The sequence below is a fragment of the Prinia subflava genome, chromosome 14 (assembly GCF_021018805.1).
Source record: "Prinia subflava isolate CZ2003 ecotype Zambia chromosome 14, Cam_Psub_1.2, whole genome shotgun sequence".
NCBI lineage: Eukaryota > Metazoa > Chordata > Aves > Passeriformes > Cisticolidae > Prinia > Prinia subflava.
The window spans coordinates 13,034,366-13,051,467 of NC_086260.1; the positions used below are offsets into that span (position 1 = coordinate 13,034,366).

The following is a 17,102-nucleotide window of genomic DNA, read 5'->3' on the forward strand; positions in this document are numbered from 1 at the left end:
TAACTGATAGTGAGCAGCTCTGGTAGCCCTGATGCAATAATTAGAAATAAACAGATGCAGTTGTTGATCTTGCTGCAACATCTCATGCAAAAAGAAGATTTATCACTAAGATTGTTGTCTCAGGATTTCAGCAGAGTTTTATTTTTAGCTTTTTAAGGGAAATAAGTCCCCTTCCATTTCAGAAAGGAGCTCTGCAAACCTGCTGAGTTCCAGGTGTCGGTGAGCACTTAGCTCTGGTTGGAATGGGATGATTCCTTGTGGGGAAAGCAGCTCTCCACAGAGCAGACAGGTTAACAGCCAACTCCATCCCTGAACTGATACTCCAAATACACTGCAGGTGCAGTGTGGGGAGCAGGAAAGACTTTGCTTCTGGGCAAACACAAACTGATTTTGCAGCCTTAGAGAAGCAGCATTAGCTGGGGAAAGCCTGTGAAGCCCATAATACCCCTGAGAGCCAGGATGAGTGGCTTAGTGGGACTGGAAATCCCAAGTCCTAATACTTGTGGAGCTTTTTCTTTCAGTATAAGTATTTGCTGATGTGAATTTAACCAAACTCATATTGATACATGCCCTACTGTTAGCATAACTATGTTCTACAGGTGGTACAGCTTTGCAGAATAAATCAAAATTGTCATGAATATGTTAATATCTATAACTGTTCTCCATATGGCTCTATTGGTTTTACTGTGAAAGTGCACATGAAGCCAACATAAAGAAGGTGACACCCTGTAAAACATGCTCCTCTTTCCAAAATTTCCTGTCATTTGCCCATTCGTGGCAAATTCCTTCCCTCTCTTTTGCCACTTTTCACTGAAGTTTCTTACAGTTACTACAAGTCTTCTGCTTGTAGATAATTTTCACAGTAATTTATTAAACACATCCTGGTTTCTTGAGAGGGGTCAGAGTTACATTCTGGGTTTGTTGAGCTGTTGCTTTTATAAACATCAGCTTTGGGTCTTGCACATCAGTTCTGCCACAATACAGAGAGTTTTTGCAGTCTCACCTACTGAGTAAACTGGAGGGGTCATTGTAGACAACATGTGCAGTCTTCTGATAGCTCACTAGCAAGCTTCTGACAAACTTATCTGTCACAGAAATTAGCTGCAGATACCTCAAAGAATGAGTAAAATTTGGATATCTGGTCCCAGGCAAACATCTTAAATTGGCTTAAAAATGGAAGTGGCTGGGAATAGATGCTGGTGGTATTTTCTCTGTGGGCTTACAAAGGTTGGTTAACAATTTTCTGTTCACTTTTTGATTCACCTTTCAGTATACTCAAGTTCTTAGAATCCACTTACATCCCACCTTCCTATATATTGGAAATGGAAAAAGTTGCCAAGCAAGGAGATACCATTCTGGTGTCTGGAATGAAAACAGGGAGTTCTAAATTAAAGGCAAGACTTCAGGAAAGCATCTATAAGGTAAGATTTCTGAATGTCGGGGGGAAAGATGGATTTCTGAATGTCTGAATGAGTATCTGTCTCAAGATTTTCTGTATTCTCTGAAATGATCCTCATACAGACATAGTTTTTTTCTTCATTTTTGCACTGTGTGTACCATTCACTGTCCCCTGCATTGCCCTGCTGTGACAAAAATTCAAGATGAAAATAAAAAGCCAATTGCAGGAAGTAATGTTTTTCACTTCTGGATTCTAAGTTCCTGCTGCATGGTCTGTTTCAAGCAAATGAGCTGCTTTTAATGTGGTTACTTTTCTTGGCCCCTCTACCAACAGGATGTCCACCCTGCAGAAGTCAGATTGCTTATTTTGGAAAACATCCTTTTAAATCCAGTATATGACATTTATCTTCTGGTAGGAACATCAATTCAGTACAGAGTTCAGAAACTGAGGCAAGGGAAGATCACAGGTTTGTTCTGTTCTCGTTTATTTTTATTTTTTAATGCTTTGTGTGAATTTTTAACTGCTGAGAAATATTAATTGTGTTTACTTTGTTAATGTTTAATACTGTTTTCCTAAGGCACACAGTGATACAACTGTTTAGTTCTTTCAGTTAAAAAAATTGTGACTGTTAAGAATATACTCTTGCAGATTTGTCAAGGATGTAAAGACAAGGGTAACTTAAAATAGGAGCTAACACTGTCATTGTAGATGCTGACAGTCACTAAGGAACTGACTCACTTTCTTACTTAAATCAAACTTAGATTAGTAATTTTTCTAACAGAAAATGTTTTATTGGCAAATAGATTTGCTCCACAAAGTGAAGCCTTTATAAATGTGGGTTAGCTGGCTTTATGCCCATTTTGAAATGCAGTGCCTTGAGTTTTCTCTCCTTTCTCTTTTTTTGCTTTTCTCTCTTTTGCTTTTTTTTTCTTTTGAAGCTGGAAATCAGTTGAATGTGAGGTCTAAGTAGTGAGATGATATTAGCTGGGAATTGCAGTTTCACAGACATTAACTTGGCCAAGAAGCTCATTTTTTGTGTGTGTGTTGATGTGATGACAAAAGTGCTGTTTTTACAAGACACTAAAACTACTGATTTAATTTATGCACTAAGCACCAATAAAAAATAACCAGCCATAATTAGCAGCAGCCAAACGCAGCCACGCCTGCTTTTCATGTTCCTGTGTTGTGTTTGACCCGCAGAGATTGCAATGCCGTCGGAGCAGTACGAGCTGCAGCTCCAGAACAGCGTCCTCCACCCCCAGGGAGATCCCTCCCGGCCCGTAGCCAAGCTGGACCAGCAGACATCCCTCGTGACTGCACTGCAGCAGGGCCACACCAACCTGGTGCTGGTGCACAGGAGTATCCTTCCCTGGGAATGCCCCTCCAGCCAGCACGCTGGGGCAGGAGAAAAGCTTTGCCCCCTTGGCAACACAGAATGATCCAGTTATCCCCACTGGGACCACCAGTCTGGAAATCAGGAGCACTGGGGGAGCCGTGGAAAGCAGCACTGCTGTGAATTCAGTCTCAGCAGAGCTGTCTGATGCCTTGGAATGCTCTAACAGATTAGGTTGGCAAAAGATCACTTAAATCATGTCTGTTCCCCTCAGTCACTGTGGGAATGTGATGGGGCTTTATTTAATTTTTATATTTCAATCATTACGTTCTCTAGTGAGATCTCTCCAAAGTATCACTGTCTTGCAGTGAAGAGGGGATAATGTTTACTTGCAGAGTACAATCAGCTTTAGAACAGCCAGAGAGGCACGAGGAGTGCCAGGAGAATGCTGCTCTGGACTGGCAGTGCCCGTGTGTTCCTTGACCCAGCCTCAGGTATCCGCATGCAGGGGGTGTCCAGGCTGCCCAACAGCACTGTCCATGTGGTACCTCCTGCATATCTGGGTTGGTATTGCTGCAATCCTCCTGATTGCTTCACGCAGCCTCTGGCCCTGTGCCTGTCATCTCATGCTCCATCTCCACGCTTCCCTTTGGTGTTAGTTTTCACAGAAAAGTAATTTTATTCGTGAAAGCAGCTCAACGTGAAATAGGTTTTACTTATTTTCTTTTATCTCTGTAGTCAGCAGTTTAAAATAATGAATGTTCATCTGCAGAGCGTGGGCACAAGAAGCAAAATGCTTTTCTCCATTAGGTGAAGAGGCTGTTGGTTTGTCCTGTTCGATATTTGCTGTTTTGCAGGATTTACAGTTCATCCAGGTGACAGATGGGTCCTGGAAACGGGCAGACTTTATGAAATTACGATTGACGTGTATGATAAATCAAGCAATAAGGTGTATTTGTCTGATGTAAGTTGAAATGTTTAGATACTTTTCATTGACTGTCTCCTAAATCCTGACTTGCTTTGGAATTATTTGAGTGGTTTCTTATTTACATTGAGACAGCACAGTACTAAGCATGTTGTTTCTTGCCTTTTCATCTTTTCCATTTGTTTTGCTGTTGTTACTTTTTAAAAATAAAGCACACTGTGTGATTCATGTGAAATTATTGGAATCTCTTATCAGTTTCAGCAATGTGTCTTTGGACCATTGTTAAACAGTGGCTTGCTCACTGACTCGTTGTTGCATGGTTATGGCTGTCTGTCCTTCATTGATGTCAGTTACCTGTGGCAATTTCTAATTCCTGTTTTGCTTTTAGAACATCAGAATTACTACAGAGCTGTCCAAAGAATACTTTGAGGTGCTGCAGTCCTCTCTGAATGGGTCCTACCATTATGTGAGGGCAGTGAAGGCGGGTCAGACCACGGTTGAAGCTGCTCTGACATCAGTAGTTGATCAGGTGTGTCCTTGTGAAAACCCCTCTGCTTCACTGGTAGGCCTAAAAATGATTGAGCTGTGCACTGGTGACTTCCTAGCAAAGGAAACCTAAGAATGACATGGGCCTGAGCTGTCTCTGAACAGATTAAGAACAAAATTCTAAAATCCTTTCTTCATGAAAACTGTCAGTTGAGTCAACAGAGGATTTGCTTAAATAAAGGCTGTGGGATTTTGCTCCCGAGCACGTGGCAAGCTCCTGTTCAGGCAGTGGTGCACAGCACTGATTTCTTTTCTCGTGGCAGATCCTTGTGCTGGGCAAGGGGCCTCTCACAGGCTGAGGGAATTTTACACTTTATTGTGGTAGGAGCAGCACTCTCATACCCTGGCCTTGTTCTGCAGTCAGTTACATTGGGGAAGTTTGCTATCAGTGGGTAAGTGACCTTAAACTTGGAATGACAATCTGCCAAATGTATCAGCCTGCACATTTCTCCAAATTAATATCCATTAACTTTCTGCTGGTTGGGCAGGCTGCTGAATGTGTGGCTAACTAGGGCACGTGGTGTGGAAGTGAGTGGCTTCTTTGCTTGGAAATTCAACACTTCAACCCATTTGCTATGAAATCATTTCAGTGGTTCCTTGAGCAGGGTTTAGTAGCTCCCTGAATGTGATAAGCCACGGTCATTCTCTGTGCCAGAGATGTTCTCTTCAGTGCAGAGGCACCCCTGGGAGCTGTTTGTCCCTCAGGAGTGCAGCAGCAGTGCCAGAGGTTGTGCTCTGCAGTGACAGCAGAGCTGTGAAGGCCAGCGTTTGGGAGGGCTCAGCAATGCCTCTTTCAGGCTGAATTTTGTACACAGTGGGATGAGCAAAGAGAAAATACAGGTGTGGGGCCTCCAGATTGGTTCTCCAAATGAGGTCTCAAAACAGGAGAGTGAAGGAGTGTATTTCTTCTTGCTGTTTGCCTTTTTAATTAACGTGGGCACCTGGATCTCCATAGCAATAGCACTCCTCTAATACAGTGGCACACTTTGCTGCCAGGAGCTGTTTGCTCACAAGGAACTCTGTTCATAAATGATCCTGAATAGTTTTCCTTGCTCTCTGAGATGTTTTCAAGTGTACCTAAGGACTAAACATGAACTCTGGGAGCTCTGTGGTGCCATTTATAACACTGTGCCTTTGCACTTTGCAGGATGGAGGTGTTCATACTTTACCAGTTCCAGTGCAAAACCAGCAGGACGTGGAGATCTATGTTCCAATATTTCTTTTACCCAGCATTCTGATGTTTCCTTGGCAGCCAAAAGCAGGAGTCTACCAGTACCCCATCCAGGTATGCCAGAGGAGTACCCAGGGGCAGGGGGTGGCACACTGAGGCCTGGCACCCTGAGGTGGGGTTGGGTTTGGATACTGCAGGCACGGTGGCATCCAAAATGCAATTTGGAGAAACTACATGGGATGTTTGTTACAGGAATTAATATACAGTTTAAGAAAAGCACCAAGAAACCAACAAACATGAAACCTTCACTGATTGCTGCCTCCTGTCTTCCCTTCCTCTCTCCCTCATGCGTGCACCACTCGCCTGTGCCTGGGGTGGTTTGGAATTCCAGGAAGCATCCTGTATCCAAAGCTCCACAGCAATCATTAGAGGCTGCCCTTTGCTGGCAAGGATCAGAAACAGGAATGGGAGTGTGAAGTGACTGCAAAAAGGGCACGGCAGGATTAATTAGCAGCTTTCTGCCAGCCTTGGACATCAGTATTCTTCACTGGCCACACACCTCGTGCTCCTAATACAGAGTTCCAGGGAGGCAAAGGCCACAGCTCATTTACAGAAGGGATCTTTCCATGGTTTTTAGGTGTGCCTTTGCTCCCAAGCTGTCAGTTGTTCCTTATGCTTCATGAAGCAAATGGTTGTGTTCCAGTACCCAGTATTTCCAGTCTAAGTCAGGAACAGAAAGTTGTGTTTTCTCAGCCCAGACTCCTATCCTAGGCCAGTGATACTCTGACCCTGCACTGAGTGTTAAATGCACAGGTCCTGCCTCTCCCTTTTGGCATAAAGTAGTGCTCAGGTTTGGATCTGTCTTAAATAAACAATATCCAAATAGGCAGCAGGCACTTGGTGCCAGGCTCTTCCCCCAGGTAATAAGGGACAGGAGGAGATTGGATATTAGACAAAATTCTTCACAGAAAGAATTGTCAAGCACTGGCACAGCCTGCCCAGGGCCGTGGTGGAGTCCCAATCCCTGGAAGTGCTCAAAAATCGTGGGGGTGTGGCACCTGAGGATGTGGTTCAGTGGGGGACTCGATAATCCCAGAGGTTTTTTCCAGCCTTACTGATCCAGTGCCTCCATGGAGAGAGTCAGTCTCGCTGGGATTAAATTGCATTCTCCAGTGTCAATCTAAAGGTAACTCCTTGAGTTAAACCCTGCATCTCTGCTTGTGTGTTGGTTTACTTCATGCTATTCCCGACCACACCAGCAGAGTGTGGTAAAAATTCTTAGTACAAATCTGCATTTTCAGTACTTCATCATAATTCTGCTGGAGTTTTCCCAGAAAGGGAAAGGAAATGTGGTTTTGTTTCCTACCTCTCTCAGTTCTATTCTTACCTCACCTTATCTTGCATATATAATGAAGTATCTCACTAGAGAACATTCCTTCATGGTACTGCAATAATTGTGTCGCTATTCTTACTTCACTCTCATGTTTTTCAATAAAAGCATAGAAACTTTTTTCTCCCAAGATTTAAATTTTGCTGAAACTCAGACCTTTCTTCTGGTCTCTGCATCCCACAATACCAGTGGTTGTCAGCAGCACACACAGAGCTCAGCTGCTCCTGCCTCTCCATCAGGGTTTGCCTCCCACTCCATAGCTTCACTCAGGCTGTTTCAAATGGGTGAATAAAGTTTTTCTGAAAACAAATTGAAAGGGATTTTTGGATCTAGCCAAATTCTGTTTATAGCTGGAGTAACTCCCTCCAGATGGTATCAGAATGCCTGGCAGGTTTCCCTTTGTCAGCTGTCTGGTGTGTTGGGGGTTGCTTTGCCCATATTTTTGCTAATGAGGTGGTTTCTCTTGCCTTCCCTCAGTCCCCACACGGGAGGTGCAGTGCCAGGCTGAGCTCCTGGGGCTTCCTGGGGAGGGCAGCACTCCCAGGGAGCAGTGTGAGTCCCTGCCAGGCTGGGGAATGGTCAGGCTGCAGGGGAGGCTGCTTTACCCTTCCTCTCCTCGGTGCAGACCCACTGCCAGAGAGGGAAAATGCAGTGAGGTGTCTGGGGTTTATGGCAAGGACGTGAGGCTTCATGCAGTTACTGAGAGTTGGGTATTTCTGGTTTGTGTTTTCTGCTCATCTCCTTGTTTCAACAGAAATACCTTTACAAATATGCTGAGCTCTTTCATTCTTGTAGCCTTTCTCAGCACACCCTGTGCATCTCCTGTAACACACCACTCCCCACTCATTCATTTGTCTGTGTCCTTCTGTAATCAGGGTGTGCACGTGCTCAGAGGAAGGAAGAAGGGAAATGACCCTCCTCTTCGTTTTCTTTTTATTCTCTTTTCCTGGTAAAAATCACTAGCTAAGCTCCTGCATAATTTAGATTTGTTTGTTTTCCACACTGGCCCTCTAGACAAGATTTATCATCTTGTTCATTTTTAATTATGAAATAGGGCAAAGGAAATGCTGAGGATTTTAAAGAAATGAAAACAATATACATTAAAAATTGCTCCAATGTTTACCCATGTTTTACTCTGATGGAACTTTTGACATTTATTTTGGAGTGAAAAAGAAGCTGAAATTAAAATGAATGAAGGGTAGCAATCTTGTCATCTCTATTTCATCTTGCTTATTAAGTTGTGAGGTGTTATTTTATTTGTATGTCCCATTCTCAGTGCATTCCTGGTTTTCATGCAGGATATCCAAAGGCAAGATATCCAAAGCTGTGAAATGTGAGAACCACGTACTTGATAAAACGTTTGACAGATTTTTCCCTCTGTATTCCAGGCTCAGGGTGGAAGTGGCAACTTCAGCTGGTCCTCCTCCAGCCAGGCAGTGGCCACAGTGACAGTCAAAGGAGTGATGAGCACGGGCAGTGATGCTGGGGTCAGCATTATTCAGGCATTTGACGTGCGGAATCCGCTGCATTATGGAGAAATGAGGGTGAGAGGTTTATTTTTCACTGATTGTTCTTCAGTATGGCTTTTGGAACAGCAAAGGAGCTGAGAGTGCCACAGGCATTCCCCTTCCTGCCCTGTGGCAGGTTAAGTGATTAGTTTCAGTTTGTGCTTTAGGGATTCCAACACTGTCCAGTGCATCAACTTCACTCCCATTATTGCTCCTCCCTGATTTTTTTTTTCCTTGTTGGAAGTTTTGAGTGCAAGAAGCAAATGGTAATTGACTCCTGGCCATGTAAGCAGAGAAACCAAACTAAAAATTCATTCTCTAGGGTGATAGGTGGGTGTTCTCCCTTGATATCAAAGGGTGACAGTTGTTATCAGGGTGTGCAAAGACATTTCTGTCTGGAGAAGTAACTGAAGTGAGTACAGTGCTGCAGACTAATTCAAGATACCTAAGCTGGGCAAGAAAAGACAATATTTTAGGAAAATTAGGAGAAAATGGCAGTGAAGAACATAGCTCCCAAGAGGGATTTTGTGGTGTCTGTGCAGACCATCCCCTGTTCTTAGGTCATGATGATCAGTGTGTAGTGTGGAGTGAGGAGAATGCAGCAACAGTTCACCTGGTGGCCCCAAAGGGAGGGCTGTGACATGAATTAAAATCTGTTCAGAACTTGGCTTACACACTCTCTCTGAAATAATTCTCTGAGCAACCCAGGATGCTGCATTTCAGCAGTGCAACAGTTACCAGCCACAGGAATGAAGATTTTTTTTCAGCTAAAACTTCTTATCCTCAAACACAAGTCAAAGCCTGAAGACAGAAACCTTCTGTCCATGTGAGCTTTCAGAGCAGTGTGTTGCACAATCTGAATAGGTTATTTTTGAATGCCTTTGTTCCTGTGTTAGGAGCTGCTCTCTTTGTGGAACAGCTCTTCAGAGGTCTGTTTACTGACCTCAGTGGACAAGTTTTTAGCAGTAGTAGTTTTAGGAGTAGTTAATCCACACAGATCACAGTTTTAACTCTGTGCCATATGGTTTGGTATCCTGAAGCCAGTTGCAGAAGATTAAGCACCTAAGATACTGCAAATAAAAGCTTTGATCACCGTGATTGTTATGAAATCTGTGGTCAGTGTGAGTGGGTTCTTTCATAGACACTAAACCTCTCCCAGCTGGAGAGAGCACACAGCTTAGTCCACCCTTCCAAGTCGGTGAAGCAGGAGAGAGAATGCCAGGAGCAGCAGTAAGAGGAAGGCTGGGCTGGTGTGGGAGCGGAGCGGTGGCACAGGGCGGTGGCACGGAGCAGTGGCACAGGGCGGTGGCACAGGGCAGTGGCACAGGGCAGTGGCACAGGGCAGTGGCACAGGGCAGTGGCACAGGGCGGTGGCACAGGGCAGTGGCACAGGGCAGTGGCACAGGGCAGTGGCACAGAGCGGTGGCACAGGGCAGTGGCACAGAGCTGTGGCACGGAGCGGTGGCACAGAGCTGTGGCACAGGGCAGTGGCACAGGCACTGGCACAGGGCAGTGGCACAGAGCGGTGGCACAGGGCGGTGGCACAGGGCGGTGGCACAGAGCGGTGGCACAGAGCGGTGGCACAGGGCTGTGGCACAGGGCAGTGGCACAGAGCGGTGGCACAGAGCAGTGGCACAGAGCAGTGGCACAGGGCTGTGGCACAGAGCGGTGGCACAGGGCAGTGGCACAGAGCAGTGGCACAGGGCTGTGGCACAGAGCGGTGGCACAGGGCAGTGGCACAGAGCAGTGGCACAGGGCTGTGGCACAGAGCGGTGGCACAGGGCAGTGGCACAGAGCTGTGGCACGGAGCGGTGGCACAGGGCAGTGGCACAGAGCTGTGGCACAGGGCAGTGGCACAGGGCAGTGGCATAGAGCTGTGGCACAGGGCAGTGGCACAGGGCTGTGGCACGGAGCGGTGGCACAGGGCAGTGGCACAGAGCTGTGGCACGGAGCGGTGGCACAGGGCAGTGGCACAGAGCTGTGGCACAGGGCAGTGGCACAGGGCAGTGGCATAGAGCTGTGGCACAGGGCAGTGGCACAGGGCTGTGGCACGGAGCGGTGGCACACAGCTGTCCCTGTCCCTTCCCTCGGGCAGGTGTTCATCAGCCAGCCCAGCGCCCTGGAGTTCGCTCCGTGCCAGGTGGAGGCGCACGTGGGGCAGGTGCTGGAGCTGCCCCTGAGGATCAGTGGCCAGAGCGGCGCGGACGGGGCGGAGCTGGTGCCCCTGAGTGACTGCTCACACCTGGAGCTCGCCGTGGAGCTGGAGAACCCTGCCGTGTTCAGCCCCCTTGAAGGTGCTGTGACCCCCTCCCTGGCTGGGAGGTGAGGCTGGTGACAGGTGTCACCAAGTCACACCTCTCCCTTAAATCACGGGTCCATGGCTCTGTGCAGTATCCCCACAGAGGTGCCAAACTTCAGAAGGGAGGGCACCCAAGTAGTTTTATTTAGAGGTGCTTTTTATTTTTTATTTACAATTTTTATATTTGCATTTTTATGCAGAATGGTTTGGGTTGGAGAGACCTTAAAGCCCACCCAGTCCCACCCCCTGCCATGGCAGGGACACCTCCCACTGTCCCAGGCTGCTCCCAGCCCTGTCCAGCCTGGCCTTGGGCACTGCCAGGGATCCAGGGGCAGCCACAGCTGCTCTGGGCACCCTGTGCCAGGGTCCTACCACCATCCCTGCCAGGAATTCTTTCCCAGTATCCCATCCAAACCTTTCCTTTTTCAGTTTGAAGCCATCCCCCCTTGTCCTGTCCCTACATGTCCTTGTACAAAGTTCTCTCCCTCTTTCTGGTAGGCTCCCTTCAAACAGCCATGTTGAATTTGATGAACATGCCTGGCCATTTCTTTCCAAATAAGCTCTTGTGTGTTTTTAATTTGTCTGACAGGAAGACTTAAGCCAACTGCTGATTTTTGCAGCGGAGTGAGAGTGAAGGCTGAGTTGCAGGGGCACACCAGGCTGGTGGTGGTGTACAGCCACGGGGCCGTGCGCCTCAGCGCCAGCATCGCCATCGCCGCCTACGTCCCGCTGAGGGTGAGTCTGCTTCCCCTGCTCCTGCTCCTGGGGCAGCCCTGACACACCCTGGCATGGCAGGGAGAGGTGAGGTAAGGAACAGGGCTGAAAAACCCAGCTGAGGGGGGTTTACATTCCACAGCTGGCTGGTTCAGTGAGGAAAACCAGCACAAGGCTGAGTGCGGGGCCAGCAGATGGAAATACAGAAGAGGCTGCTGTGGTACCTCCCCCAGCACTGACTGCAGGCTGAGCATTGGGCTGCAGCTTTCCCCCAGTACGGAGGAAATGCTAGTGCAAATCCTACAAATCTGGGGCTATAATGCTGTAATATGATGTTGTGAAACACAAACTGGAAATGGTTTTTGTGTGCTAAATGTCAGGTTAATTGCTGTGGTGGTGAACAGCACAGGCTGTCCCAGGGATGCACGTCAGTGCAGAATTTGTTAGAGAGGTTTGAAGTAAAACTTGTGTAGGAGAATAATTACATACACAGAGCTGTTCTGGAGAGAGCACTGTCAAGTGGAAGTACAATCTGACATTATTTCGTTCATTTTAAATGCTTCTTTAAAAGTGTAGCAGAATACTATCTCTCTGTGCTCAGAAGAATATATTAAGGATCTCCCTTTTGCTGTAATTCTTCTTGAGAGAGATGTGATTAGAATGCAGCTAAAACTTCTCTTTGGATCCATGGCTTCCTTTGAACCTAATCCAGCTGGACAGAATCCTTGTGGATTTTGATGCAGCTCTGTTTTTCTCTAAGTGTGCTGACAAACCACTGCATGGGAGAAATCACAGCCTTGTCCAAGGAACCAGTACAGCTGTTCATTCAGAAGGAAGTTTACTTTGCAGAGCACAACCAAACCGTGTAAATAGATGATTCATTTTTAATTAATAAATTATTGATTGCAGGCCATTGATCCGCCATCTGTCGCTTTGGTGACTTTGGGTTCCTCCAAGGATATGTTGTTTGAAGGAGGACCGAGGCCGTGGGTCCAGGAACCCTCCAGGTTCTTCAGGAACGTGGCTGCTGAGGATGCAGAAAGCATTGCCCTGTCTTTACTGGAGCCTCCCACACCTCGAAGCAGCAACCAGCACTGGGTCAGGGTGCTGTGCAGGAGCCTGGGAGAGCAGGTAGGTGCCAGAAGGGCTCGGTGCTGCCCTCCCTCAGGCACTGAGAGCTGCCTCCAGACAGATTGATGGTGCCATATGCCTGTTCTGCAGCAAGATGTTTTTATAATGAGCCAGTAAAGAACTTGGGTAAGTGCATTGTTTGTGCGTTGTGATGCAGGTTTGAGAGGGAGCATTTCACAACATTATGTTAAAAAGCAGTTTATGGTGGGTTTATTGCAGTATAAACCCAAGTCGTGGGATGCATTGAACATCCTGATGAGTGCAGGTTCAGTTTGCATGAGCAGGATCAGAGCAGAGGGTCACTGAGCAGCTGACTGGTGTGTCTGACCTGCTCCTCTTAACTGTGTTACCTTCCAGGGTAATTCTGTTTATTCTAACAAATGGCACCCACAGGAATTGACTGCTCTGCTCTCTGTGCAGCCTTGGTGAGCGTGGCTGTGCTCATTCTCCACCTTCTTTTATTCTCTCCAACACACAGAAGTGACTTCTCCTGCTTTATTCAGCCTCCCCAGCCCATGAAGCTTTTAGCTTTGATATAATGTTTTCCTCCTGCAATTCTGCAAGGCCCAAGCATTTTGGTTGGGCTGTCAAGTTCTCCTGATTTCCTCAGTGGACTCTTTGCAAAGTGGAGCTGTTTCTGTAAGTGCAGATTTAAGGGGAGCAGGCCAGGTCTGTGCAGGGCTGGCTGTCCCCAGCTCATCCCACCTGCGTGGCCCTGCCCAGCACCAGTGCAGGAGGGGGTGAGGCAGGTGACCAGAGCTGCCTCAGCCTTCTCTGGCTTTATATCCAATTCATTTTGCTGAAGGCTAAAAAAGGAATGCAAAAGAAAAGCTGAGATGTTTTTAAACACACTGAAGTGACTGTAAATATTGCCTTTGGGCTCTTCTATTCTCACTCTGCAAGAGCACCTGCTGTTTCCTTGTTCAGTTACAAGAGGTTTGTTGTTTGAATCAAGTTTGATAGTAATGAACATGAACACTAGGAAGAGTTCCCAGGAACAATCCTTTTATAGTGATAAAGAACTGTTCTTGAAACATTCTCCCCCTTTTACATCTTCCTATGTCTTAATAATGTGTAAATCCCCAAGAATTGTATTTTTCCATTTCATTCTGATACCACAGTGTAACTGAGACCTGTGGAAATGCAGCATGCCTGAACTCAACTCTTCCCTTGTTTGCTGTTTCCAGGTTATCACCTTAACAGTTGGGAACAGCCCCACAGTCACCAACCCTTTCCCAGTGGTGGAGCCTGCTGTGGTGAAGTTTGTCTGTGCTGTCCCTTCCTGGCTGACTCTGATTCCTGTTTATGGCAGCCCTCAGCTTGATCTCTCCTGCCCTTTGCTCCAGCAGAACAAGCAAGTGGTGAGCCTGGGAAGTGACAGGAGGAGAAGGGGAAGGTTTACAGCTGGAAAATCAGTGTGAAATAAAATATCTGAGCTGCTGCAAGAGGAGGAGCAGTAACTGCAGCTGTGGCCACACTGGTGCCCTTGGGAGCTCCTGCACAGAGCAGGCCTGGGGGTCCTGCAGTAAATGGACAATGGAGTTGTGTAGATTATCAGGCATAAAGAACTTTGCCATTCTGTTTTTATTCCTAATGAGTGTTGTCACGTGTTGGCTGCTGAGTAAACCACATTTTGTTGTGTTAATATGCCCAGGCAAATGTAAAAGTCATCCTCCTTTTCTAAAAATGCAGTTGATGAATCATTTTAAAGAGCTTCTATGTAATAACAAGAGGAGAAGGAGATTTTTGTGTATTATTAGCCACCTCAGAGCTCACCTGCTTTTTTGGCTCCATTATGTGTCAGCCTGCCTTGGTGCACTGCTGTTGCTAATGCACTTCACCAGAACAACAGCAGACATTTGAGCTTTAACAAACAGCAGTGTTTGTCATCGTTTGTTTGAATTCTAAAAGCAATTTCGTTGAGCTGTGGTTCAGTTTTGCTGTTGTTGGTTTGGGGTTTTGTTTTAAGGTAATTCACTGGATAAAAACCCCCAAACCCCTGCTCCAGGAGAAGCCCCTTGGAGTTCAGAGGTTCACAGAATGCTCTGGGTTGGAAGGGAGCCACAAGGACGATGGAGTCCAGCTCTAAATGGCCCATACAGGGCTTGAACCCACCTGGTGTATCCAACACCACGCTCTGACCAGCTGAGACAATCTCAGGGCTCCTGGAGCACAGCTTAGTGCCTTGCACTGATGGCTCACTTTAATGAACATTCCTTACTATTGGTGTTGTAACAAACCTTGTGGAACTCAGCACACGTTTTCTTTAATGATTAAAAATCCTCCTGTACCTGTTCAGTTCAAAATATTCCTTCTTTTGCAGGTTCCTGTTTCCAATTACCGCAGTCCAATACTGGACTTGGCTGCCTATGACCAGCAAGGCAGGAAATTTGACAACTTCAGCTCTCTTAGTGTTGTGTGGGAATCCACAAACAAGGCCATTGCTCGTGTTGAGCCCGAGCTGCCCATGGAGCCGACTCTGAAGGAAGAGGGGAATGGCCAGAAGAAAATGCACGGTATGAGTGGGTTGAAATGAGCATTTCATTGTGTGAAGGTCAGGATTAAATCTGTTTGGTAATGTCTGAGATTGATTAAAGAAATTACTGTAATCTGCAGTCATACCTCATTTTAACATCAATGTGCATTTTTTAGTGTGTACTGTTAAAGAGAGGAGAAGAAAGGAACCAAGCCCAGTGTCTAGAACCTGTCTGAGAGAGAAAGTTCTTGTCTGATGGGAGCGATCCTAGAGGAGCTAAGTGTGTTTTTCATCTTTGTTGCATTCTAGGCTTACAGACTGTGGTGGTTGACCATGAGTTTGGAACTGCTGCCATCTCTGCCACTGCCACTGGATTCCAGCAGCCCCACCTGAAGGCAGCCAGAGCCCAGATTCCGGTAACAGCACCTGGGGGGATTTGCCACTCCCTGTGCTAGTGCCCAGTGCTCCTGGGATGGATTGATTTCCTCCACACACAGCACTGTGCAAGTGAGGCACCTCCATGGTGGAGCCTGGCTCATGCAGCAGTGGTTTTGTGCTGGTTCATGGCTTTTCCTGCTTCTGCACTAGGTGCTGCTGTGCATATCAGATCTATTCAAGTCCTTGGGAGTTTTTAATCATCTGGGCAAGGGCATTACAGAGAAGTTTTTAGTTGGTTTTTAATGAATTGGTGAATCTCTGCTGCTTGTCCTTCTCTAAGCAGCCATGTGCTTCATGCAGCTGTCAATGGGGAAACCAAATGGATTATTGCCCCTGCAGTGCTGGGTGGGAAAGTTCTGCATGAGCAAAGCAAAAGCTGACTGATTCCTCATATGGACCATATGTTAGTCTGGGCTCTGACTAATGCTCCCTTTTTTTTTCCTGAGAGACTCCTCTGTTATACAGTGCCAGCCATAAGCCCAGGCTCTCATTTTACAAGTCATTAGCCACTCCCTGAAATATTTAGTTTGTAGATATTCAGCCTAGGGAAGAAAACCAGCAAAAGGTAGTGATGTTGAACAAAGAGGGCAGGTGTAATGTTGTTATGAGTGAGTGATTAAACCTGCATCTGGTCCAGTGTTCATGTACTTACATTTAAGGAAGACTTTCTCTTGGTGGCCTGCTAAGAAGAATCATGAAAAGATGAGTTAGAGGTAGAAAACTTTGTGTGTTTGCCTTCCCATTGTGTATGAACTCAGGCCGTGGCTCAGAGCTGATACCCAGTGCTTGTCAGACATCATTCACTGATCCTGCAGAGCCTTGTGCTCTGCCTTGGCCAGGGGTGCAGGGCAGGTTAGCCCTGGGGATGCCCATCCCTGTGCAGGAGGATTGACTGAGCCACCTGGATCCTGTGGGCATCTCACAGCCCCAGCCTGTGCTCTGAGCTTTGGTACCTGCTTTAAACCCCTCCCTGACACACAGGGCACTGGCAGGGCTCTGCCTGGTTGGTAAATTTGGGTTCCTGCTTTAAATACCTCCCTGCACACACAGGGCACTGGCAGGGCTCTGCCTGGTTGGTAAATTTGAGTTCCTGCTTTAAACCCCTCCCTGCACACACACAGGGCACTGGCAGGGCTCTGCCTGTGCTCTGAGCTTTGGGTTCCTGCTTTAAACCCCTCCCTGCACACACAGGGCACTGGCAGGGCTCTGCCTGTTTGCTGTAACTTTGGGTACCTGCTTTAAACCCCTCCCTGACACACAGGGCACTGGCAGGGCTCTGCCTGTGCTCTAAGCTTTGGGTTCCTGCTTTAAACCCTTCCCTGACACACACAGGGCACTGGCAGGGCTCTGCCTGGCTGCTGTAACTTTGGGTTCCTGCTTTAAACACCTCCCTGCACACACACAGGGCACTGGCAGGGCTCTGCCTGCTTGGTAACTTTGGGTTCCTGCTTTAAACCCCTCCCTGACACACAGGGCACTGGCAGGGCTCTGCCTGCTTGGTAACTTTGGGTTCCTGCTTTAAACCCCTCCCTGACACACAGGGCACTGGCAGGGCTCTGCCTGGCTGCTGTAACTGCTGGCCTTGTTCCTTGCAGCATGAAGCTGTGCTCCCAGGGCCTGCCACCATTGAACTGATGCTCGTGGAAGATGTGAAGGTGAGCCCTGCTGCAGCCTCCATCTACAACCACCCTGACGTCCAGGTGAGGAGTTGCTCTGCTGCTCTCCAGCTGCAGGGGGCAAAACATCACACATGACAGAAGTGTGTGGGGAGA

General features: G+C 47.2%; 1 protein-coding gene across 1 annotated transcript in view; it reads left to right on the plus strand.

Annotated features, from left to right (window-relative positions):
* The window catches only part of NUP210 (nucleoporin 210), a 47,721-nt gene that overhangs the window by 9,186 nt on the left and 21,433 nt on the right, over positions 1 to 17,102 (plus strand). Inside the window, exons 5-19 of the mRNA XM_063411484.1 lie at positions 1,271 to 1,421; positions 1,733 to 1,865; positions 2,600 to 2,758; positions 3,227 to 3,295; positions 3,590 to 3,696; positions 4,046 to 4,186; positions 5,351 to 5,488; positions 8,153 to 8,308; positions 10,368 to 10,566; positions 11,161 to 11,306; positions 12,195 to 12,416; positions 13,604 to 13,777; positions 14,740 to 14,932; positions 15,202 to 15,308; positions 16,926 to 17,030. Of these exons, the coding sequence (XP_063267554.1) occupies positions 1,271 to 1,421; positions 1,733 to 1,865; positions 2,600 to 2,758; positions 3,227 to 3,295; positions 3,590 to 3,696; positions 4,046 to 4,186; positions 5,351 to 5,488; positions 8,153 to 8,308; positions 10,368 to 10,566; positions 11,161 to 11,306; positions 12,195 to 12,416; positions 13,604 to 13,777; positions 14,740 to 14,932; positions 15,202 to 15,308; positions 16,926 to 17,030 (2,200 nt within the window). The remainder of the gene's footprint in view (positions 1 to 1,270; positions 1,422 to 1,732; positions 1,866 to 2,599; positions 2,759 to 3,226; positions 3,296 to 3,589; positions 3,697 to 4,045; positions 4,187 to 5,350; positions 5,489 to 8,152; positions 8,309 to 10,367; positions 10,567 to 11,160; positions 11,307 to 12,194; positions 12,417 to 13,603; positions 13,778 to 14,739; positions 14,933 to 15,201; positions 15,309 to 16,925; positions 17,031 to 17,102) is intronic.